General features: G+C 41.2%; 1 protein-coding gene across 4 annotated transcripts in view; it reads left to right on the top strand.

Annotated features, from left to right (window-relative positions):
• NLRC3 (NLR family CARD domain containing 3) overlaps positions 1-25,505 on the top strand; it is a 145,830-nt gene that overhangs the window by 74,337 nt on the left and 45,988 nt on the right. For all 4 annotated transcript variants that reach the window (XR_004536519.1, XM_033915094.1, XM_033915095.1 and 1 more), the window contains exons 7-11: positions 6,855-6,941; positions 17,624-17,707; positions 18,861-18,944; positions 19,631-19,714; positions 21,463-21,546. Coding sequence is in view for 3 of the 4 variants with exons in the window: in XM_033915094.1 (XP_033770985.1) it covers positions 6,855-6,941; positions 17,624-17,707; positions 18,861-18,944; positions 19,631-19,714; positions 21,463-21,546 (423 nt within the window). In the remaining variant the exon portion in view is untranslated. The remainder of the gene's footprint in view (positions 1-6,854; positions 6,942-17,623; positions 17,708-18,860; positions 18,945-19,630; positions 19,715-21,462; positions 21,547-25,505) is intronic.

The raw sequence follows: 25,505 nt of genomic DNA, 5'->3' as shown, positions 1-25,505 counted from the left end.
TGGTGCAGCTCCCACAATGTCAGTTAAACAGGAGCTAGGGCCAAGTTTATGGGCCAGTCAGTGGAGTTGGGTGACAGACTGTTGCTGGCTGCCTCTTCGCCATTTTCTTCTCTGGCCCCAGCTTTTACTCCTCTGTCCTCTTTATTGCTCACCTTCACTTCAGTCCTGCACGGCCCAGACCAGGATAGGCCCCTGGAAGGAGAGTGCCTGATTCCAGCCTGTTCTAGCCTGCCGAAGGTCAGACAAATGCCTAATACCAGCTCTAAGCTGGCATTAGGTTTCCTGCGGTAGGGCTGAGTTTCTGTAAGGGAGCTATTTCTGAGCATGGGGAGGGAATGACTAAGTAGTTCATTGAACAGCATTTACATGATTTTTACGCCAACCTTCAGCACCCATGCTGTTCCCTGGGCTCATGTCCTAGTGCCGCCGCTAGTCCAGTGCTTATTGCGTCTAGGACTGGCATTAGGTTCTGAACATTGGCCTGTAATCCCCCATTGCCCCAGGTATGCTAGATAGATTGTGAGCCCACCAGGACAAATAGAGAAAATGTTTGAGAATCTGATTGTAAGCTGCTTAGATAGCTTTGATAGGCAGTATATAAATACCTAAATAAATAAATAATTGTAGGGATGGAATGGATCATAGCACATGGGTATGGATTAGATTACATTGGGGATGGGCACGTGTGGGTGAAATTTCTGTCCCCATCAACTCTCTAATATGCATGCTATGAAAATCCACACACACATTTGGCAGCTTTAGGGGCTACATTTTACTTAAGGCACCCTTGCAAGTGTATAGTGCAATACTGTGAAATTAAGTATGTTTTCTTTGAACCTTTTCAGTTATCTAATTTCTTGGCATTATCTCGTTTGAAGGAAGAACATCATTAGCTCTTTAGATTAATTTAGGCATTAGCTCTCAGCTCTACAGTTTTATATCCTTGACTATTTTCTTGCATTTTGTTAATCTTGGATCCTATTGTAGGACTTGAGTCAAGTTATCATATATATTTTTTTTCTTTCTTCTCTGATGTTGTAATGTCAACTTGATGAAATTTGTTCTCATGTTTAGCCAATGCAAGATAAAATGATCAAATATTAAATATTGCTGATAAAGATGAAAAGATTTCTGGGTGGATTGGCTAAATATCTTTTAGAATTGTCCTTAGTATGGGTTGTAACTCTTTCACTACATTAGCAAAAATTGCTCAAGGATAGATTAAATTACTTGTACAAAATTTTATACTGCTGTTCACACAGGGTTGACATGGTGCATCTATAGTAAACTCTATTCTTCTGCTCTAGATGTAATTCTCAGTCTTGGTCCCATTTCTCCATTTGCTTTGGGCAATCTCTTTCTCTAAGGGAATATAGATCCCTGTAGATTCTATTCATCTTTCCCTGAGATTTTGGGAACTTATGCAGAGCACCTGCAAGAACCATCAACGGTCCTGCCAGTTAAGATTTAGTAATGTGAGAAAGGGAAGCGTAGGAGCCAACTTTGCAAAATGATTGGGGGTGCTAAACCCAATGAAAGTTTTCCCATCCCTGGACACAATCATGTTGTTTGCTCAATATTAGGGGTGCTCAAGTACCCACAGAGCTGATTCCTATGAACAGAAGGGGAAAACGCCTGTAAACTAGGGAAGATGCTAAGATCGAATCTTTTATGGAACAAAGTAAAAAAATAGAAAATAATTCTTTCAGACTGCAGCAAGAAGGTAGAAATTAAAGAAGCAATCATCTGAAGTCAAATTATCAAGAGTTTGAAGCACCCTAACAAGCAGGTCTGGCCTGATGTCCTATCAACTTTTTCCCATCCTATTATTCCACTTACCCCCATGGAGTAGATTCCTCATGGGTTCCCAATTCAACATCTAAGTGCTGTGGCCAATTATAGGCGTATCTTTATATAACTATTAGAAGGATTGGTTAACTCTCAATTGCAGGACTACTTGGACTATTTCACTTTGCTACATGATTCTCAATCTGGCTTTAGGCCTCTTTACAGCACTGAAACAATTCTAGCTTCATTTAGCAGAGGACTAAAAGCTGTAGTCATTCAACTAGACTTAAGTAGTGCATTTGATTTGGTAGGCCATAACATCTCACTTCAATGTTTGCTCTATCTGGGAAAGTTTTACATTGGTTTGAGGTTTGTTTTTTTTAGGTCATGTACCTATCGGGTAAAATTAGGTACTACTTTTTCTTAAAAAATGGAGTAATCTGTGTGGTGTCTCCCAGGGCTCTCCTCTTTCGTCACAAGTAAAACCCCAATCATTGAAAAAGATTGCATTTAAACATTAAAGGAAGACAACCCCCTGTGATGTCAGCCAGAGAACTAAAACAAACTTAACTGAGAGAGCAGCACTTAGCTTGATGTAAAAAGTGCGTCGACTGTTACACCAGGAGGATCAGTATTCTGTAATGTCATATGTCTCCTTTGGTGGATAAAACTGTTCTTTGGTTCGACCAGGCTTGATTTCAGGGAACAAAACCCCTTCCTCAAGAACCTTTCAGACCATAAATTAGTCAGAATAAACACAGAATGATTTCAGACGCCATTGCTCCGCACTATTGCTCCAGCCAGTTAATTCCGGGACCAAATAGAGCATTGGAGCTTTTTCCCCCATGGGGATTGCGCTCTTCTGAGCTCAGTACCTCACACTGAGGATTCACATTATAAATTTAAATTATACTTTTGTTATAGTTGCATCTGCGTTCTACAGGCATAACCCGCCAGTTATATTCCTTTTTGACTTGTATCTCTCTTCGTTAGGCGTTAAACCTTTTAAGTTAGGAGTTAAGCATTTTAATAATGCTGACGATATTACAATAATAATTCTGATTAACTCCTTGTCCATTTTGGAACTATTAAGTATTGAAAGGGTAGAAAATTGAATGTCAGAATTTAAATGGAACCTGAATAAGGAGAAAACTAAGAGCTCCTTTTACTAAGCTGCGGTAGCGTTTTTACCGCACGCTAACCCCCGCGCTATGTGGAAAAACTAACGCCAGCTCTATGGAGGCATTAGCGTCTAGCGCGTGTGGCATTGTAGCATGCGCTAAAACCACTAGTGCAGCTTAATAAAAGGAGCCCTAAGTATTTTTATAGCCTCCTTGGCTAAAATTGGAGAAGAATATTTGAATTTAATTGAATTGAATACCTGCTATTGCCTACCATTAAAATTTTAGGAATACATTTTAACATAACATATCAATGGCATCTCAGGTAAAATTTGGGGTCATAAAAGGTTTTACTATGTTATGGAAACTTAAGTCAATCAGGTCATACTTTGATGATTTTCCCTTTCAATTATTAGTGCAATCTTTTGTACTTAGCATTTTAGATTATTGCAATATTATTCTTAGCAGGTTCTCAAAAACCTTTTTCAAAAACTTCTAATTATACAAAATTCAGCAATTAGGTTGATTTTTAAATTGTCAAAATACGAACATATTATGCCTTATTATCGAAAGCTACACTGACTTCCAATAGAGGGACGAGTACTTTTTAAAATTTGGCTGTATTTTTTATAAAGCTTTAAATGGCTTGCTGCCAAAATATGTAGTTGATGCATTTTTGTTTGCATCTTCAGAACGTGTATCACAAAGTCCTTCTTTTTTTGCTTTTTCTTCAGTGAAATATTGCTCACACAAAAGATATGTTAGCAGGCAACTTGCTTTCCAAGCAGCTCTTTGGGACCCTGAATTTCGTCCTCTGCTTGTTAAGTTTGACCATGTTTCACCCCTATTATTCAAAGCACACTGGTTGCCTGTCGAACATAGAATTAGTTATAAAATCCTCCTACTAACATTTAAAACTAGATCCAGTAATCAACCAGAATTCATCAATAGATTTCTTATTCCTTGCACCCCTCTCGAAGACCTTTCGTTCTGTTACACATCTTCTCAATATTCCATCTCTAAAACATATTAACACCATGCGATCAAACATCTTTTCAGTTACCATCCCCTCCCTTTGGAACTCTATACCAAACTACCTAAGAGAAGAATCAAATTTAAATTACTTCAAATCCAAATTAAAAACTTTTCTGTTTAGTGATGCCTTTGAATTGCAATTGTCCTCTTAAGGACGATTCGACATTCCCCAACTAAGATCATCCCTGCACCCTCTGTTTGTCCCTTCCATATTCCTTTTCTTTTAATTTTGTAGCTCTATGCTTCTTTCCTCTTGTTTCAGTCTGTCTCATACACCTGTTTGTCACACTAACTTTCCCTAGTGATGTTTATATTTACTAATTTAGTTGTTTTAATTTACTATTTAAATGTCTTTTATTATAATTATCTTTTATTAATGTACACCGCCTAGAAGCCTGATTAGGCGGTATAATAAATTTTTAAATAAATTTGAAACTTGAAATTATATGCACTTTAGAAGGTTATTGAAAATAAATTGTTTGTTAAATATGTTAATAATTGAATTGTTTTTATCATTTGAATATTGATATTTTATCGTTTGAATATTGATATTTTATCATTTGAAAATTGAATTGTTTTTATTATTTGAATATACATTTCACTGATAATCAGTTTTTAATTTTTGTACATCACTTTGAACTGAAAGGCACTACGATTCATAAATAAATTTTTATGTTATGCTGCTGAGGCTGGATGTTGCAGAAGGAGGCAAAGAAATAAGAAATCAGGAGACCCAGTTATCCTTGCTTATGTGCCCTCTTTGAAATTTTGAAATTCACTCTTTAAATTTCCAGATAAAATCTGTATTAATCTTGTTTAGAGATGATAAGAACAAGACTGACAAATATTGCAAGGAGACAATTAATTCAGAGAATGAATCCTAGTTAACTACCCCTCTACCTCTGTGAGTTTTCTCTAAAGACAGACAGAAAGAGAACCATGCTTAGTTTATATGCAGTAACTCTTCCAAATTATCCAAATATACATAAGAACATAATAATAGCCTTAATGGGTCAGACTAAAGGCCTATCAAACCCAGTAGCTCGTTCTCACGGTGGCCAATCCAGGTCCCTAGTACCTAGCCAAAACCCAAGGAGTAGCAACATTCCATACTAGTGATCCAGGGCTTCCCTCATGTCTAAATATTTCAGTTTCTCATGAAACCATCTAAATGGGCAATTGATTGATTGATTAACTTAGGGCTTCTTTTACTAAACGGTGCTAGAGGTTTTTAGCGCAGGCCGGTGAGGTAAATGCTCCGACACTCATACTTTCAAGTTTATTATGTATTTCATATCCCACCTATCATTACATTTAGGTGGTTTACAATAGGTTATAACAAACATAAAAATAGAGGGATTAAAAATACAAACAGACTAGGGGGTCCTTTTATCAAGCCACGCTAGCGGGGTTAGCGCATTGTACATTTTATCATGCGCTAACCCCCGCGGCCGGCTAAAAAACTAAAGCCTGCTCAATGCAGGTGTTAGCGGCTAGCACAGCAGGCGGTTTAACACGCATTAAACCCCTACCGCAGCTTGATAAAAGGACCCCTAGGACATATAAGCATAAGAGCATATTGACTAAAGACACAAAAGGGGGGGAAGGGGAATATTCAATATTCTTTAATATGTGGCACTATCCTTTTGTCCTTGGAGAGAACTGTTGTTTACTTTGGATACTTTGCCACATTTGTCGTCTAAGGGTTTTCGAGGATTTATGGATTGAGCTGTCCTGTTGGGAAAGAAACTGATTCTGCATTGCTGGATATCTGCGGATGCCCCTACTCTCGCTCATTGGTGCACGCTTTTGATACAGCAAGCATCTGTGGAAAGACTGTTGTTGACTTCCTTGGACAGCCATTCTGGACCACATTAACTCCCAGGCACACAGTCATCTGTTAAACGTCTGATTATTTTGAGCTGTGACATACTGGAGCTAGATTGCATTTTTGGTTCATGATTGCTTGTAGGGTTTGGAAGGGGTGGTGGAATGATTGGGTGGGTCTAGTGGGGTTTGCTTGTTGTGTTATAGATTGGTATTTTTTTCTGTGTGGCTCTTTTTGTATTGTATTGAAATTCAAAAAAACACATTTTGAAAAAAAAAAAAAAAAAGGTCTTTAGATTTGTCCTATATATGAGTAAGGATGTTTCATTCCTGATATGGCTTGGAAGCATGTTCCATAAAGTAGGGGCTAAAACAGAAAAAGATTGTTTTACTTGTGGTGTCATAAAAGTGAAGGAATTGAAAGGAGATTTTGTTGGGAAGATTGTAATTCCTAAGAGCGTCAGAGCATTTACCTCACCGGCCTACACTAAAAACCTCTAGTGCCTTTTAGTGGAAGGAGCCCCTAACATGCTACATACCTCAAATGCATTAAATCAGTTTATAAATGAGCAATATTATATTAATACAAAATAAAATAGCATATATATGAATAATATCCATACAAATAAAACAGTGATAACAGTGAAAGAATACCAATAAAAATAAATAATAAAATTATTGAAAAATAAAAGAACATTCTTACAACCATCATGTCCAAGACAGGAGGCCTTACATTAACAGAAAAATATCAGCCCCTAAAATTTTTCAAAAGCAACCAATTTTTCATAAATGAAAGTAACTACTTATGCATGTTGCCAGGCAGGGCATCAGATGAACCTACATAGCAAAAAGCCCTGCTTGTGGTGGAAGATGATCGGGTTTCAGAAAGAGTGGGAAGCCAAAATAAAGACTGCTGTGAAGAACCTACTGGAGCATACTCTGCACCATTCTATAAAACAATACAGGTAGAATAAACAAGTACCTCAAAGGCGATTCTAGCAGATACTGGGAGTCCAAGCAGATCAGCAAGTGTGATATGTAATGTGCTCTTCTAACATTCTGATTTCTTTTCATTGTTGTTAGGCTAGACAACAACCAGTTCAAAGAAAATGTGATGGAGTTACTGGGCAGTGTCTTGAGTGCCAAGGACTGCCAGATCCAGAAGATAAGGTAATATAGTTATTTATTTATGTTTGGTATTTAAATACCGCCGATCATAGTTATCTAAGCGATTAACAATCAGGTACTCGAGCATTATCCCTATCTGTCCCAGTGGGCTCACAATCTATCTAAAGTACCTAGGGCAATGGAGGATTGAGTGACTCGCTCAGGGTCACAAGGAGCAGTGCAGGATTTGAACCCTCAACCTCAGGGTGCTGAGGCTGTAGCTCTGACAAGTAGGCCAATCCTTCCTCTTTTCCTGTGATTCTGCTGCAGCACAAAATGGATCTTGCTGTGGGCATCCTTTCATTTAACATGTTGATGAGCTGACTTGAATGTAGACTGTGGTTGAGCATTGCCCTTTCATGTACCCTGAGCTCTGAGAGGTCAGCAAGAATTAAGATGTTAGACAAATAAGACTAAAGAAACATCAAACATGCATTTGCTTCAAAGCTCATATCTGAGCCCTTGGTGTATCAGATATCATAATCCATGGGAGATGGAAGCTTAATTAAGTAATCCCCTCCCCCCCCCCCTTTTACAAAACTGTGCAAGAGGTTTTTTGCGCTGGTCAGCGCACTGAATGCTCTGCACTGCTCCAACACTCATAGGAACTCTATGACCATTGGAGCAGCCGGCGCTAAAAATCTCTTGTGAGGTTTTTTAAAAGGGGTGGGGGGGAGAACTTTTCTTTCTTGCGCACATTCCTTCTAAGGGCTCTTTTTACATTCACAATTCCCAGAGCTTTCATACAGTCATATTGAGTGGTCGAGTTATGTTTCTACAGGAAAATGGTTTATTAAATTGAAGAATGATGGTACTTAAGAATTAGTTTGGATACAGTCATGCTGAGGCTATGCAGATAAAATATTGTAACTTTGTGTTTTCCTCTATTTGATGTATGTCTTTTTTTTCCTATTTTATTATGTATAGAAATTTGTAAGCTGTCTTGGATAAAGGCGGATTAAAAATGTTTTAAATAAATAAAAGAAGGCATCTTCCTACTGCTGCAGCCAGATTGATTACAGGAGCATCAAAATATGCTCACATTACACCTTGTCGTCAACAACTGCACTGGCTGTCAGTGGCATTTAGGGCTAGATTCACTAAGCCCACCGATCAAGTCCCGACCACTTTGTGACCATTTAGCGACCCGATTTCCCTCCAACCCGATTCACTAACCTCGTGACCGATCATCCTTCAATCCTATCTGATCCGTGCATGCAAATGAGGGGAAACGGCATGTAAAGTAGGCAGGCAGTGATTCACTAACAAAAAACTGGAACACCGAGTGGGCTGGCCGATCAACAAACAAGTGACTGCTGGGGACTTGTCGTTCATTTCATTTCCGACTGCATCTCCTGCTCTCTGCCCTGACTTTCCAGGTCTCTGCCCCCGACTCTCCTGCTCTCTGCCCTGATCGCTATCCTGCTTCTGCCCTTACTCTCCTGGCCTTCCCTCGCAGTGCAAGCCCGTGTTTTTAACCCGAGGGTTTAAAGCGGGTTAAAACCACAGGTTCGCTATAAAAAGTCAAAAGTAAAGAAAAAAAAAGGTCGCTGCTCTGTAAGCATGCATCAGGATCGCTAATTAGCAATCCGTGCAGTTGGCTGGGGGTTTGATTCTGAGCGTCCTCATTTGCATGAGGACAATTCGTGAATCAGCCCCCCACCTATGGATTGGATCGGATCGGATCCGTGGGCTTAGTGAATCTAGTCCTTATAGCAATGGTTCTCAACCCTGTCCTGGAGGACCACCAGGCCAGTCGGGTTTTCAGGATAGCCCTAATGAATATGCATGGAGCAGATTTGCATGCCTGGCACCTCCATTATATGCAGATCTCTCTCATGCATATTCATTAGAGTTATCCTGAAAACCCGACTGGCCTGGTGGTCCTCCAGGACAGGGTTGGGAACCCTTAGAGTACAATATAAGATTGTGATGATCTGTCATCGGTTTTTGTATGGTACGATTCCAGAGTTTTTTAAGAGTAAGATGACCATTTATCAGCCCAAAAGATCATTGTGCTCTGAAAATTCTACTCTATTAAAGGCCAATGTTAATCCGAAATATGTAGAAATTAGTGCAATGACCTTTTGTTGTGCTGGGGTGAAATTATGGAATTCGCAGTTAAGGAAATGTGCTGACAGAGGAACTGTCAGAAAACTCAAAACACAACTGTTCGTCAAGTTTCAAGTTTATTAAAAAAAATTTTTAAACCACTTAATCAAATTTCTAAGCGGTGTACAATATAAAATTTACATAAAAACAGATTAAGAATCAGGGATACTAGATACAACCAAAACATCGTAATAAAACACATAATAAGACAAATGGACTTACTTCAAACAATAGGAAAGAAAGGGAAGAACTACAATCATAAAAGAGAAAGCAAAACAAAAAAAGAAAATACAATAGGTTAGGGTAAAAAGCGATAAAATTTGTTTTTTTTGTCCCTTGTCCTGATCGAAGATTAACTGTGAATTTAAATTCTGATCTTTTGTCTCTCTTTTGTACTGCTTTCAAGTATTATGTACGTGGATATATTATAAACCGCCCAGGACTTAAACGGTATAGAAATTTTAAAACCAAATAAAATAAATAAATGAAACCCTACACTCACTGGCACATGCCACTCAACAGCGCCGTAAGGCCCTTTCATCAATTAAAGCCATGTGCTTTTTCATTAGGGGCTACTTTTTTTGTGACATTCCCCTGTAAATGTTTGATTAATTTTCCTGATTAAAAAATATATTTTCTTTGATCCAATTCACCTGGAACAACTTTTGCTGAAGATAGGGTTGCAGATTTTACTTGCGTAAAATCTGGACCCATAGACCTGCCCCCAGGCCTGCCCAGTCCTACCCATCCCCGCCCCGTTATGCCCACACCATGCCCCAGCCTCAGCCCCGCTCCTGCCCACCCTCAGCCTGTTCTTGTTGGTTGGGAGGGCGTCTGCATATGCGTGGATGCCCCCTCCTGACACGATCCGAAGAGGAAGCTTTTCAAAACCCAGACAAAGTGCCGGGTTTTGAAAAGCTGTCCGGATGCCTAGACATGTCCTCTAAAAAGAGGACGTGTCCGGGTAAATCCGGACATTTGGGAACCCTAACTGAAGAGAGAGGTGAAGTGAAATTTGACAGTCTCTTCCCCTTCCTCTGTATTTGTGGAATGGTAAGGTAATTACCAGGTTGAGAATTTAGGTACAGGATTTAAGAATAATATATTATTTCCTGCATTGCTTGTTCTGTTTTGTTTTATTGGTATTTTCTTTCTCTCTCTAAGAACATAAGATTTGCCGCTGCTGGGTCAGACCAGTGGTCCATCGTGCCCAGCAGTCCTTTCACGCGGTGGCCCTTAGGTCAAAGCCCAGTGCTCTATTTGAGTCTAGCCTTACCTGTGTATGTTCTGTATCAGTAGGAACTTGTCTTGAATCCCTGAAGGGTTCTTTCCCCTATAATAGTCTCCGGAAGAGCGTTCCAGATTTCTACCATTCTCTGGGTGAAGAAGAACTTCCTTATGTTTGCACGCAATCTATCCCCTTTTAACTTTAGAGAGTGCCCTCTCATTCTCTCCACCTTGGAGAGGGTGAACAATCTCTCTTTCTCTATCATGTCTAAACAATCTCTCTTTCTCGATCATAACTAAACTAAACCTTAAGTTTGTATACCGCATCATCTCCATGAAGATAGAGCTCGGCACGGTTTACAGGTAAATTCAATAAATGAGGGAAGGACATAATAAGAAATTAGAGGTTATGAAGAGGATAGCTAGCTTTACATTTTAAATACATAGCTTTACATTTTGGAGAAAAGCCAGGTTTTCAGATGCTTTCAGAATAATTGGAATGAGCCTAGGTTCAGCAGCAGGGCAGGGAGGTTATTCCAAATCTCAGTGAATTTGAAGAAAAGGGATTTTCCTAATTTACCTGCATACATGACGCCTTTTAACGAGGGGAAAGATAGTTTGAGTTTGTGGGCGGATCTGGTAGTGTCAGGTCTCGAAGAATTCCAGGGAGGAAGAATGCCATGTAGGATCTTGAAATTTAGACAGATACATTTAAAGTGAATCCTAAAAATCACCGGAAGCCAGTGAAGTTTTGACAGAAGCGGGAAAACATGGTCAAATATGCTTTTTGCTTTTCAAGGGAGAAGAGGCCCAGTTTCTCTAGCCTCTCATTGTACAGCAACTCCTCCAGTCCCTTAACCATTTTTGTCGCTCTTAGATTTGCTTATATCTTTGCATTTACCCCTTCTTTTATAAAGCTGCACTAACATTTTTAGCGTTGGCCGCCGAGGTAATGGCTCCGATGTTCATAGAATTCCTATGAGCATCCGAGCTGTTATCGCCACGGCAGACGCCAAAAATGCTAGTGCAGCTTTGTAAAGGAAGGGGTTAATGATGTAAATGCTAGTGAAAAAAACTGAAATATAATTTAGAAAATATAAACCATCTTTTATTGAGAAAACAGCAATAGTAATTGGACCCATTTCTAAAGATCATTAGTGTTTCTAGATCATTTACTTTTTTCTTGGTTGTAGTAAAACATACAGCTAGTATTTATTTATTTACAGTATTTGATTTTTTTTTTTTTAGCACATCCTCCCCAAAAGCCCTGACTTTGGTGTGTTTGTTCAGTTCCTTTCAAAAATATATTTTGATCACAACTTTTTAACATACCTTTTAAACACATTCTAACCAATTTAACATAGTTATTTTAATGTATGTTACCTTACAAACTCAAAGAAGTTATGTGGAAATTCCTTTAAAACAAATAGGAGAAGATATTTTTTTACTCAAAGAATAGTTAAACTCTGGAACTCATTGCTAGAGGATGTGGCAACAGCAATTCACATAGCTGAGTTTAAAAAAAGATTTGGACAAGTTCCTGGAAGAAAAGTTCATTGAGGCAGACATGGGGGAAGCCACTGCTTGCCCTGGGATCGGTAGCATGGAATGTTGCTCCTATTTGGTTTTCTGCCAGGTACTTACAACCTGGATTGGACACTGTTGGAAGCAGGATACTGGGCTAGATGGATCATTGGTTTGATCCAGTATGGAAAGTTCTAGACATCTGGCTGTTTACACAATATCTTAAAAGCTTACCTACTGAAATGCTATATAGTAATAGTATATTTATTCTTTTAGTTTTTTTTTAAAATTTTACACCTTCAATTTTAATTACCAGAGCTGTTTCTGGAAATGATATATCACTAGTACTTTCTCTCTCAGGCCTACTCTTTAATATTTTAATTTTAATCAATTGTGAACCGAGTCGAGCTCCTTCAGGAAATGATCCGGTATATAAAGTGAAGATTAGATTAGATTATGAACTACAAGGGTGGTTTGAAAAGTTTGGTAAAAAAGCAAGTTAAACAACTTAGAGGGGCATAATCGAAAGGGACGTCTAAGTCCGTTTATGTCCATCTCGCAAGTCGTCCGAAGTTAAAGAGCCTAAGACACATTTTCGAAAGAGACATCCAACTTTTTTTTCGTTTCGAAAATCGTCTAATTATGCGTCCTGCCGATCTGTTCATCCAAGCCGCTAAATTGTCCATCTTTACACCACATTTCTGTCTAACTTTCCGTCCAAGTCCAAAAAGCCTAGAACAAACCTTGTTGGACATGGGAGGGGTCTGCAAAGTGATGGACTGCACACCCAGACATGCCACCTAAATAGTGGGGTACCTTATAGGGCACTGCTGTGAACTTCACAAAAAGGGTGCCATGGCTTCTCCTCCCTACAGCTCCCTTATAGGTCACAGTGAGCCCCCCAAACCACCTCCAGAATCCCCTAGACCCACTTATCTACCATCCCAATAGCACTTATGGCTTCAGGAGCCACTTATATGCCAGTAAAAAAGGGTTTTGGGGGTGTATAGGGGAGTGCACATGTTTAAGTATCAATGCAGTGATTACAGGGGTTTATGGGCATGGATCCTCTTCTCTATGGGTCCCTAACCCACCCCCAAGATGACTTAAGCTGCCTCTGGGCTGGACGACTAGGCTTTCCTAGGTTAGGCGGCCAGGTGATGATGGTCTGGAGGCTGAAATTTAAAGTTGTGAATAAAATTGTTATGGGGGGGTGATTGGTGATCACTGGGGTAGTGTGTTCAGGTCTGTGTTATGTGTTTGAAGTGCTTATCTACCCCTTTTACAAAACTGTAGTGTGGATTTTAGCCACGGTGGTAACAGCTCTGACCGCTCATAGAATTCTGAGCATCAGAACTGCTACCACCATGGTTGGCGCTAAAAAACACTCCACAATTTTGTAAAAGGAGGGATAAAATAGAAATACATAGACAAAGGTTAAATTGAACCAGCAAGAAGCTGGACTATGCATAAAATGCAACACCACAGAAACAGTGACATATGTCTTCTAAAGCAATAAATAAATAGAAAATTTTTGTTCTACCTTTGTCTTCTCTGGTTTCTGCTTTCCTCATCTTCTTGTTACTGTCTTCCTTCATCCACTGTCTGCCATCTCTCTGCCCCTCCCTATATGGCATCTTCTCTCCTTCTATGCCCCTTCCAGAAACAGTATGCTTCCCCCTTCCATTTCTCCTCTAGACCTACCCCCCCCTCTTTGGTCTGGCATCCATCATCTTCCCTCTGTTCCCTCATGGTCTGGCATCTTTCTCCTTTCATCTCTCTTTCCCTCCTCCCTGTGTTTTTTAGCATCTCTCTCTTTTCATTTCCTCCGCTCAGATCTGATATCTGTCTCCTTCCCCATTCTCTGGCATCTCTCTCTCTTCCCTTTCCTTCTCTGGTCTTCCTTCTTTATTTTCTGCCTCCGTTTAAATTAAATTCTTTCTTATTATGCAGTCCTCAGTTTCCCTCTTTTCACTATGTCTACCCACAGCATGCCACCCCTTTCCTTCACCCCTCCACTATCTCACTAACTCTATCTTCTTCCCCCATCCAGCATATGTCCTTTTTCTTTATCCCTCCTTCCATCTAGTATGTGTTCTCTTTCTCCACTTCCATTCAGCATTTGCTCTCCCTTCTCCCCACTTCCATCATCTGACCTCTTCTCTCTCCCCTTTCTACCCACTTCCATCATCTGCCCCCTTCTCTCAATTTCTCCATCCACCACAGGCCCATCTTTCTCCCTTCCTCACCTTTCTGATTTTGGCAACAAGATCTGCAATGCCCCCTCCATTCCCGGACAACAGGCCCGATCCGACAAACCTCCCTACCCTGTGGCCGGCGGTGCCTAAACTGCCGTCTTACAGTAGCTGGAGCGTTGTAGTTGCATATGGCTGCCGTAAAGGTCATCTCTGATGCAACTTCCGGTTGTGTCAGAGATGACCTTTACGGCAGCCACACGCAACTTCAACACTCTAGCTCAGGGATGCCCACACTTTTTAGGCTTGCGAGCTACTTTTAAAATGACCAAGTCAAAATGATCTACCAACAATAAAATTTTAAAAAACACAAAGCACACTGTACGCTGAGAATTATCATTCCTATTTCAGGGTTTTTTCAAAGAGGTCAAGGCAGATGACTCTATGCACTGTCACCTCAGTAACAACCATACAAAAATAGACAAATACCCCTCCATCCCTTTTTACTAAACCACGATAGCAGTTTTTAGCGCAGGGAGCTGCACTGAATGCCCAGCGCTGCTCTCAACGCTCATAGGCTCCCTGCACTAAAAAACGCTATTGCGGTTTAGTAAAAGGGGGCCATAGTGCAAAATATATACAGCAGATATAAATTCAGACACATTTTGATCACTACATTGAAAATAAAATCATTTTTCCTACCTTGTCTGGTGATTTCATGAGTCTCTGTTGCACTTTCTTCTTCTGACTGTGCATCCAATCTTTCTTCCCTTCTTTCAGCCTGTATGCTTCCTCTTCTCCAGACCTCATTCCCTCCCCCAACTTTTTCTTCCTTTCTCACTGCCCTTTCTTTCTCCCTGCCTCCCTTTCTTTTTTTTCTCTTTTCATGCCCCCTTTATTTTTTTCTGTTTCCACTTCTGTCTCCCTGCCTGCCTCCTTTCTTTCTTTCTCCCTGCCCTCCACCAAGCCACTGCTGTCACCATCGGGGAACAGGCCCCAAAGCTGCCGCCGCGGCTGCCCCAAGCTCTCTCTGCTTCCCTGTGTCGGGCCGACCAGCATTCCTCTCCCTGACGTCAATTCTGCTGTCCGAGAGGAAGTTCCGCCCAGCCAGGCAGTGATTGGCTGGCCTGAACTTCCTCTCTGACGGCAGCCATAGGGGGGATGCACAGCCGGCCAGGTCCGGAAAATGGTCGATCGCCAAGGCAAAGTGAGTCTATCACGGAGCCCGGGATGGGCTCCACGATCGACTCACTTTGCCTTGGCGATCGACCATTTTCCGGACTTGGCCAGCTGTGCACCCCCCTGCACCCGGGGTGGATCTTCCCCCCCCTTGGTACGCCACTGAGTACAACCAGTGTCTCATGTCAACCAGGGCCAGCTGAGAGTATATGTGTAGAGCATAGAATAGAGTTCCCAATGAGCATCCCAAACGACTTAATTAAATGACAAGAAGTGACTCTCTGTATATTTTATAAATATTACATTGAGGTAATTTATGTCAATGGTCCAAGTCACAATAAAGTTGAACAGGTCTCCATACTCTGAGAAAAGAACTAATAGAATGATGTTTTTCAGCTATTACACTTTCAAATTTGTTGGTTATGCATACCGTGTTCCACCATACAATGTATTCTACCTTAGATAAGTCTTTCCAACAGTGCAAGATGTTTTTAATAGCCAAGAATAATAAGATGTTAAGCCAATCTTATTTGCATGCATGATTTTTTAAAGAATATCTCAGGTTTTTAGATTCGGTATCCAGGCCAGGATTAATTCGTCGAGGGCCCCTAGGCACACAAGTACACTGGGCCCCCTGCCCCGCCCCACCCCACCCCACCCCACCATACCATGTGCCCAGGCGGAAACAGGAAGCTGTGTCAGAGGGAAGCTTTGGGCAAGTAGTATCGCTTGCAGAATTACAGTTCCCACTGCCTTTCTTACCCGTATTGCTTGCTTGTCTTACTTCCGTCGATGGGGGGGGGTGTTTGTGTTGCCAATCGATGCTGGAGGGGCCCATCGCCGTTTGGAAAAAACAATGTTGATGCCCTCCTTCATAGGGCCCCCCTGACCATTTCAGGCCCTAGGCACGTACCTATTGGTTAATCCTGCCCTGTCAGTATCAAAATGGCTGCGCTAGTAGACCGTCGCTTTGTAACGCAGGTTTTTGAAAATCCTGGCCTGAATGAGCACAAATGAATGCACATCCTGGCAGCTAGCATGCTGATAATATGCAACTGGAATGTCAGTACATGCAGGTAGTATGTTAACAATATGTTATGAAGGCAAAAACAGGGGGAAAAAACAAAACCACAAACTCAAATGTACCAAAAGCTGAGTGGAATTGTCCAGATCAGAATGATGTGCACTAATGATTTCTTCGTTTTTAGCAGTGAGATGTTTGTTACCTGATGTTATATTTGCTTTCTGAGAAGTTTTAGTTGACTTTCTTTTTTGTTCGAAGTCTGGTAAGACCTATCAGAGTGGGAACATATTCTAGATATTCACATTGGTGGCGCTAAAATCTCCTGAGGAAGGCCTGTTGGCCGAAACATGTGCATGTCGAGTCATTGAGTCGTTGGATGTATTTTTATATCATTGGATGAATAAAGATTCCTATATTATCAAATGCGTTGGAGGATACTTTCATTAGTGCACATCATTCTGATCTGGACAATTCCACTCAGCCTTTGGAAAAATATGTATGAACACAAAACCAGTACACAACAGATCAGCTTAGTCAGATGCCGGTCCCTTGGTGATTTTGCAAGATATACACATTAGATAAGGTTCATTTCTACATCAACCTTCATAAGCATATCTATCAAGTTTTCAACTAAAAGCAAGAAGTTCATTTCTTGCTTTATTATATTACAAAACTATTTCTCAGATTTGTGCTTCAGAAGAAACATTTATTCATTTAACAAAAACATGAGCTGATAGCTGCAGTTGTACATTTCAGCACCATCTGCCTGTTTGTTTTTCAGACCAGAATGAGATGCTGCCTGATATATAGAATGTTTATGCAGCATGGGGTTTAAAAATCAATCATGACTTAAAATTTAATTTGTTTGTTTGTGTGATATTATGTGTTTGTTTCCTCACCCCCAAGTAAACATAAGAACATAAGAATAGCCTTATTGGGTCAGACCAATGGTCCATCAAGCCTAGTAGCCCATTCTCACAGTGGCCAATCCAGGTCACTAGTACCTGGCCAAAACCCAAGGTGTAGCAATATTCCATGCTACCAATACAGGGCAAGCAGTGGCTTCCCCAATGTCTTTCTCAATAAAAGACTATGGACTTTTCCTCCAGAAACTTGTCCAAACCTTTCTTAAAACCAGCTACGCTATCCGCTCTTACCACATCCTCTGGCAACGCATTCCAGAGCTTAACTATTCTCTGAGTGAAAAAAAAATTTCCTCCCACCAGAAAAAATAGTTATATCTGTAACTTGTGTATTGTTGTTTTTATATACCTGTTTAAAAATAAATAAAAATCTGGACTTTTTATCTTAGAAGATAAAAAGAAAATGATTATTTGTTTCATATGGAGAGAAGACAGTGTGGTGTGGGTTTGATGAGGTGTGATATGGAAAGTAATATATCCTCCTTTCTCTTTCATGGGCAGCTTGGCAGAGAACCAGATAGGAAATAAAGGTGCCAAAGCATTGGCAAGGTCACTGATGGTTAACAGAAGCCTGGCTATGCTAGAGTAAGTTTTACAGTCTTAATATTCACTACAGTGAAAAGAGCCAGTGAGGACTTCAGATTCACCAGTATATCATTTTCCTTACACTCACCCCAGTTTCTGGGATTTATAGTCCTGCTTTTTCTACTGAAATGTAAACAAGAATTTCCACCTAGGAAGTAAAGCACCTGCTTTCTGGGGCATATGCATAGTCCATGGATATCCATACAGTTGAAAACAATTCACGTCTTTCAGAGTCCTAAACAGCTATGGTACCCAGAATGTGTAGTTATGGGGAGACTAGACAGACCTTGTCTGCCATTATATTTTGTATTTCTAAGTAACTTGATGAGAGGAGCTATGGATATGTGGGTAGAACAGTGAATTATGGCATGGAAGAAAATCCTGGACATGGAATTATGACATGGAAGAAGTCCTGAAATGTGAGTTCTTATCCCCATATTAAAAGGCTTAAGATGCTAGAGGACATCCAAATGATCACAAAAAATTGGAAAAACTATGATCGTCTAAATTTTACTTTTTGGTGGCTCATGTTATGTTTGAGTTATAGATTCGAGAGAATGTTTTCTGATCAAAGGGGTAACAATAAATTATTTAAATTGGCATGGGTTCCATTGACTAATTTTATTAATAATTGAATGATACTTCCCTATACTTTTGTTCATTCCTTACATATCCGGTGGGGGGTGGGGGAAGGGTGGAAGAAAGTGTATTGGGATTGTTGTAAAAGATGGGTGTAATATTGTTTGATTACTTGATTATATTGAAATAAGGAGGAGGAGGGAGGTGAAAATAATTTTTATGGTATTTATTGAAAGCTGTAAGTGTTGTTTTTAAGATATTTTGTAATGTACTCCTGTATAATATTGTTTAAGTTTGAAAATGAATAAAGAATTTAAAAAAATGCTAGAGGACATCATTATGGCAGTTTTTTTAAGTACACTTAGGGCTGGTATTGAGGGTGGTGGTAGGAAATAAGTTATGAAGTTAGGTAGAAAATATGAGGGAGGTGGGGAGCTGGTGCTGGGTTACATATGGGTATTTTCAATGTGGATAAATCTCAAATGGGGCAACTGGATGAATCATTTTGTTCTTTATCAGCAGTCATATGTTTCTATGTAACTCGGTGTTCTTTGCTCTCATTTTTTACCTGTAGTCTTCGCAGTAATTCAATTGGATCCAAAGGGGCAAAGGCACTGGCAGATGCCTTGAAGATAAACCAGGTCCTGCTCTCTTTGAAGTATGTACAAGAAGCGTCCACGATGACTAAATTAGCCAGCCCATCTATAGTGGTCTCCTTGTGATTTTCCCATTCGGATTTTCCCATCCTGCAGTTGAAAAGAAACAAGACTGACCAGTCACTCTTCCTTCTTTTGCTGCCTGATCAGCATGGTGGGGCAGGACATGTGTGAAACAGGAGCTTATGGATAGGTGGCAAATGTGAAAGAGAGTCTGAGGAGTTTGTATAAAAGTGGCTGGGCAACTGGGATTAGGAGGTAGACAAAAGAGGATCCAGGAGTAGAGTAGATGGCTGTGTGTGGTCATCTGAAATGGGGATCTCAAGAGATCCTAGAACCACCTCCTTCCCTTACTGTATTCTTCTAAGATTCTAGAATTTCCTCATTCTCAATCTTTGCTTCTTCTCCTCCATCTTCCCTCCATCTCTTCTCTCAATATTTATGATCTCTAATCTTCTCCTTCCCCTCATCAAAACCTGAAATCCCTCACCCAATAAAACTCCCAAAAGAACAAATCCAGTTTAATACAGAAGATAGCCTTTGAGCAAAAGAATTCTGAATCATTTGTTAATTAGAATACATATGATAATTTTACTGCACTCTTTAGAAAGAAGTAAAATAAATTTTAAATGTCTTTCTTTTTATCCCTTCCATTGATGGCTTTAATTGTTTTTGATTTTTCCGACAGCCTCCAAAATAATCTCATAAAAGAGGAGGGTGCAAAGTTCATTGCAGAAGCGCTGTTGAGTAATCGCAAGTTAGCAGCTCTCCAGTGAGTAATTCCCTTTCCTTCAAGAGGTCGTCTGATTTTGCTTGAGCAACCCTGGGCCCCAGGAGAAGGGGCCTCAGTTCCTACTGGGCTAATGGTCCACTGAAAGCCCCTCCCCTGCCTCATTCTGAGGCTAAAATAGAAAAAAAAATGTGCAACATCTCTCTTCTGTTCATTATGACCCCCCTTTACATTAAAACATATGGTACTTTCCAAGATGTTTTACCTGACATAAATCATTTTATGAAAAGTGGGAGTGATCTTCATGTGCTCCTGCCCTTGCATTGCTATCTTGAAGTCAGGTGATGCCATTGTTCAAGATGATGGCACTGAGGCAGAGGTGAATGAGGATCATTTTCCCTACAGAAATGACTTCTTTGAGTGGGTCATTTGTTTTTACTATACAGGGGGCAGAACCAAATGGTGGTAGTGGGGGGGGGGGGGGGGTGGAGGGTGAGGCCACTTCATTTTCAATATTAATCCCAGATTGAGGCTGGTGAGAGTGTTTTTAATGTGTCTCTGACTCTTCAGGAATAAAAGCCCCCTGGGAAGGGTCTTTGACATGGTGAAAACAACCCCTTTAAAACCCTGCTGTATAAGAGGGGGGAATTTTTAAAAACATATTTCATGTGTTGCTGTGGCCAAGAGTTCACAAAGTTTCATTCATGACAATGTGTAAAAAAGGTCTCTTAAAATGTAGCTATGACTAGCTTATAAGATCTTTTGAGTAGGAACTGTCTTTTCTATGTTTTGATGTACAGCGCTGCATATGTCTAATAGCGCTATAGAAATGATTAGTAGTAGTAACTATGGATGCAGATGAACCAAGAGTTAATGATGACTTAACCCCCCCCCCCAACATATATGACAAACAAGAGAGTCTCTAGGGCAGGGGTGTCAAAGTCCCTCCTCGAGGGCCACAATCCGGTTGGTTTTTCAGGATTTCCCCAATGAATATGCATGAGATCTATTTGCATACAATGAAAGCAGTGCATGCAAATAGATCTCATGCATATTCATTGTGGAAATCCTGAAAATCCGACTGGATTACGGCCCTCGAGGAGAATGATATAAACATAACCTCAGCAATTTGTACTCTGGATTTGAATTTGGCCAGAGAAGGAGTTCAGGAAGTCTGTTCCAGGCAAACGGATCAGCGTGGTTGAAAGAATGGAGCTGTACATTAGCAGTGGAGGAGAAGGGCAGAGAGAAGAGAGACGAGAGACTTGCCAGATAAAATGGAACTCAAGAAGAAGAGTGTAGGAGAAGATAATAAAAGACAAGTAATAAGGTGTTGCAGAGTGATGCATTTGTAAGGTAAATGAACTATGTGCAGAAATGGATGAAACACCAATGTAATAACTTGAGGAGAAGGGTTACATAGTTGTTATGATGTTGAAAGACAATAAGCTGCGTTGATGGATTTTGAATAGAATGCATTAAAGATGGCTCTGCAGGAAACCTGTGGGAGAAATAGGTTGCAGTAGCCCAAGGAGCAGGTAATGAGAGAATGGATGAGTGTGTTGTTAGCATGCTGAGAAAGGAAGGAACAGATTGTAGCAATATTTTAGGGATATTTGAATGTCAGCAGAAAAAGAGAGAGACATCAAAGACTGTCATGGTCTGAGGAAACTAGAAGGATGAAAACATCCACAGAGACAGAAAAGAGGGAAGAGAGAAGAGGGGACATAAAGTTTGGGGATATACCTGAAAGTCCTTGAGTAATGATTCTATCATTATCTTCTTCAAAGCCTTCAGAAGAACTCCATTGGACCAGAAGGAGCCAAGAAAATAGCTGAAGCACTCAAACAGAACTGGAGTCTCAAGGAACTAATGTAAGGGCTGATGGATTGGAGGAGTAGCCGATGGTTAGTGCAGTGGACTCAAATTCCTCTGCTGCTCCTTATGACCCTGGGCAAGTCACCTAACCCTCCATTGCCCTAGGTACAAAATTCTTAGATTGTGAGCCTGCTAGGGAGTAGAGAAAGTACCTACATATAGGGTCTGATTCTGTATAGGACGCCTGGTCTCAGCAGCCATCTTAGTGGCTTTTAAGAATTGCACACAGGCGTCCTATACAGAATCACATCTGTCCTAAAAAACAGATGCCAAACCTTGCCTAACCAACCCGATCTCTAACTGGCATCAACGTCACAGGCACCATTTAGAGAATCACATTGCCACTGAGCTGATCATGGCAAGGGAATCTCCCTGCCTCAAGCAGCAGTGGCAAAGAACTTCTGAACTCCGCCCCCCCCCCCGGCAAGTTGGCCGGCAGGAGGGATGCCCACTCCCTCCTGCTGGAATCCCTGAACACCTCCACAACTGTCTACAGCAGGTGGATTGCCAATTCCTCCTGCCGATACGCCCCACCCCCCAAGAAGCATTGCCTCTCCCTCAGCATCTCTCAGCATGAGGAGTGTCTAATTCCCCCTGCCACCCCTCCAAATCATCCCTTGATAAGAAGAATGCCCAATTCCTTCTGCCATTACCCCCCAGAAACATCCCCTGGCCACCCAATGACTCCCCCTTCCAAGACTCCCTACCTACCTGGAGAACCCACCTGGCATCCCCCCTAACAGGAAGACCACACCCCCTGTACCTTTTAAAATGAAGGTCCAGCCAGAGGGAGGCATACACCCTCCAGCTGGCAGGCCCACCACTGCAAAATGGCGGGCCTTCCCCTTCTCGGTACATTCTGGGATGCACCAGAGAGGAGCCTAAGGCCCTGATTGGCTCAGATGCCTAAGGATCCTCCTATAGGGGAGCCTTAGGCACCTGGAGCAATTGGAGTCTTAGGCCACTCCCAGGACATCCCAGAATGCACTGGGAAGGAGGCCTAAGACACTCCGGTTGGCTCAGGTGCCTAAAGCCTCTCCTATAGGAGGGGCCTTAGGCACCTGGGACAATCAGGGTCTTAGGCTCCTCCCCAGTGTATCCCAAGATGCACTGAGAAGGAGAAGGCCTACCATTCTGAAGAGGTGAGCCTGCCGGCCAGAGGGATTAGGTATTCCTCCAGCCGGTCTTACTGATAAAGGTATGGGGGGGGGGGACTGATCTATATTTTGCTGGTCTACATTTCAGGTGCCTATTGAAGCCCTAGAGAGATGCCTAGGACCACGTAAGTTTGGCTAAGGCCACTTCTGGGTGAAACTACGCCCATGCCCAGCCTTGGGCAAGCTTAAGCATCCCTAGGCGCATCCCTGCACCTGTGACAGACACCTACAGCCTAGAGGCTTGCTTTTTTTTTTTTTTTTAAGAAAACGAGTGTCCCGTTTGGCTGGGTGCCTACAATCAGGACGCCGTTTATAGAATTTGCCCCATAATGTGCAAGTCTAGAAATGATTAGTAATAGTAGTATTGATGTGTTTATTGTCTACTGGTACTGTTCTTCCAGTTCAGACCCAATGGTGTAGCGAAGATGACTGATGCCCGGGACAGTGGTGCCTCTCCCCTGCCTTTTTGTACAGCCCCCTCACTCCTTCCTGACCTCCCCTCCCCTACCAACCACGCACCCCCTTCCCTTCCCCCTTACTTCTTTAATTTTCCTGGTGTAAGCAGCATCACAAACTTGCCGCCTACATCGTGTCTGCTCTCCCTCTGGCATCACTTCCTAGGTGCGGGACCCGGAAGTGACATCAGAGAGAGCTGACACCAATGTAGGTAGCAAGTTCATGATGCTGCTCGCACCGGGAAAATTAAAGGGGTATGAGGGAAGGGAAGGGGGTGCGTGTTTGGTGGGGTGTGGGGGTTGGAGGTCGGGAAGGAGCAGTGGGCCAGAGAGGAGGACTGGTACTAGAACATGAAGTTTCATCCTATATAATGTTTCTTCTAAAACATTTTACTGAAGATTAATAACATAACACTGGATTTCTAGACCGCATAACCAACAAAAGTTCTATGCAGTTTACAAAACTTTATCAAAAAGATACAATAAAAAATATAAGATCAGAAATTTTGGAAAGAAGAAAATTTTCAATTAGGTTCTAAATTATTTGTAAGAAATTTTGAAAATATAAGTTTTCAGTTGTTTTCTAAATTGTGCTTAAGAAAGAGATGTACGTATTAAATGCCGAAGATCTTTATCATATCTGCTGCTTGATAGGCCAGTGTATGGTCCAGATATTTCTTACTTTTACAACCTTTAGCTCATGGAAAAACGAACAAAGCATGTGACTTTCTACTATTCCTGTAAGGTGATATAAGAAATGTATCGACCAGATATGATGGAACTAATCCAAAAGCAACTTTATAGCACAGACATCCCAATTTGAAAACAACTTGTGCCTCCACTGGGAGCCAATGCAGCTCACAATAAAATGGAGTCGCATGGTCGTATTTCTTCAGACCATAAATTAATCTGACCACAGTATTCTGTGTCAGTTTGAGTCTGGCCATATTTTTCTTAGTACTTGACAAATAGATGATATTGCAGTAGTCAAGAAGGCTTAACAGTAAAGATTGCACAAGAATTTTAAAAACATCTCAGGACAATTCAATACAACCTAACATTAAATTTGCCACGTTCATCTGTGAAGAGCAAATTATACAAAAAAAAGAGCATTCTGACCATAATGCTCCTAATAATTAAATTGGAAATCAATGAGAAGGGCTGACCAGATATCAGAAAAATAATTGCAGGAACTATTTTGCACAAATACATATAGAATTGAACACATTCATTGCACATTACCCTTCAAACTAGGGTTTTATTGGACATCTGTGTCTGGTAGCATTACATTTACCTGTGAACATTGAACGCACTCTCCAACAAAAGAGTTCCCATGCTTTGAGAAAATAGTAGTAAAATTTTCTAACATAAAATGTGATTGCAAGCAGTGGCATGACGATGGTGCTCCCCCTCCCTCTTCTCCGCCCTCTCCTTCCCTCCCCCCCTCCCGCATGCCGTGCCCTTTTCCTTCCCCTGTATCTCTTTAATTTCACTGGTGCAAGCAGCATCTCCAACCCATTGCCCACGCTGGTATCAGCTCTCCCTCTGATGTCTCTTCCTGGTTCCGCAACCAGGAAGTGACTTCAGAGGGAGAGCCGAAGCCGGCGCAAGCTGCAGATTGGATTTACTGCTTCTGCCGGTGAAAAGTTAGAGGCATGGGAAGGGGCGGAGAGGTGCCGGCGCCCCTCATTAAGATGGCGCCTGGAGCTTTCCAGCCCCCCCTTTATTTACCTCACTGATTGGAAGCTAGATTAACATTATATAGAATCCTAGGCAAACATACATTCTCCAAGGCTGAGCAGGCAAATATTCTCACATATGGAGTCTGGTATGGACATGTTCCATAGTGTACTATCACTTTAAAACTATAGCACTGTCCATACCACATGTGTGCATGTCGTGTGCCTATCCGCCCGATGTCGGCTTGTGGGACCTTCAGTTCTTTGTTTTCTGTGGAGCGAAGAAGCTGTTTTTCAAACACTCCTGTGTGCAGTAAATTTTTTCACTTTAGACGCCTTCCTTACAAGTTTTTCTTCATAATTTTCTGTTTTATTGCTTTTGATATACTTTTCTTTTAGTTTCTGTGTTTTTCTTTTTTTTGGACCATCGGGCAGTTTTCTGCCTCCAACATGACTGGAAGCATTGACTCCTTTTTGGGTATTATTTTATTTGACGACCTCTATGATTGAGTTCTTTGATTTAGCGTCAGCGGTCTTCCCATCAATATCCCCAATGCGAAATGAATTCAAGTTCTCGATGTAACAGGACCTGTTCAGGCTCAGATCCTTAAACTGGTGTGCCCAGTGTCTTGGCCCTGAGCATCGGTATATTTCTTATACTCTT

This window comes from Geotrypetes seraphini, chromosome 11 (assembly GCF_902459505.1).
Source record: "Geotrypetes seraphini chromosome 11, aGeoSer1.1, whole genome shotgun sequence".
NCBI classification, from domain to species: domain Eukaryota; kingdom Metazoa; phylum Chordata; class Amphibia; order Gymnophiona; family Dermophiidae; genus Geotrypetes; species Geotrypetes seraphini.
The sequence above is the reverse complement of the archived record's forward strand: the minus strand, read 5'-3'. Positions and strand labels throughout refer to the sequence as shown.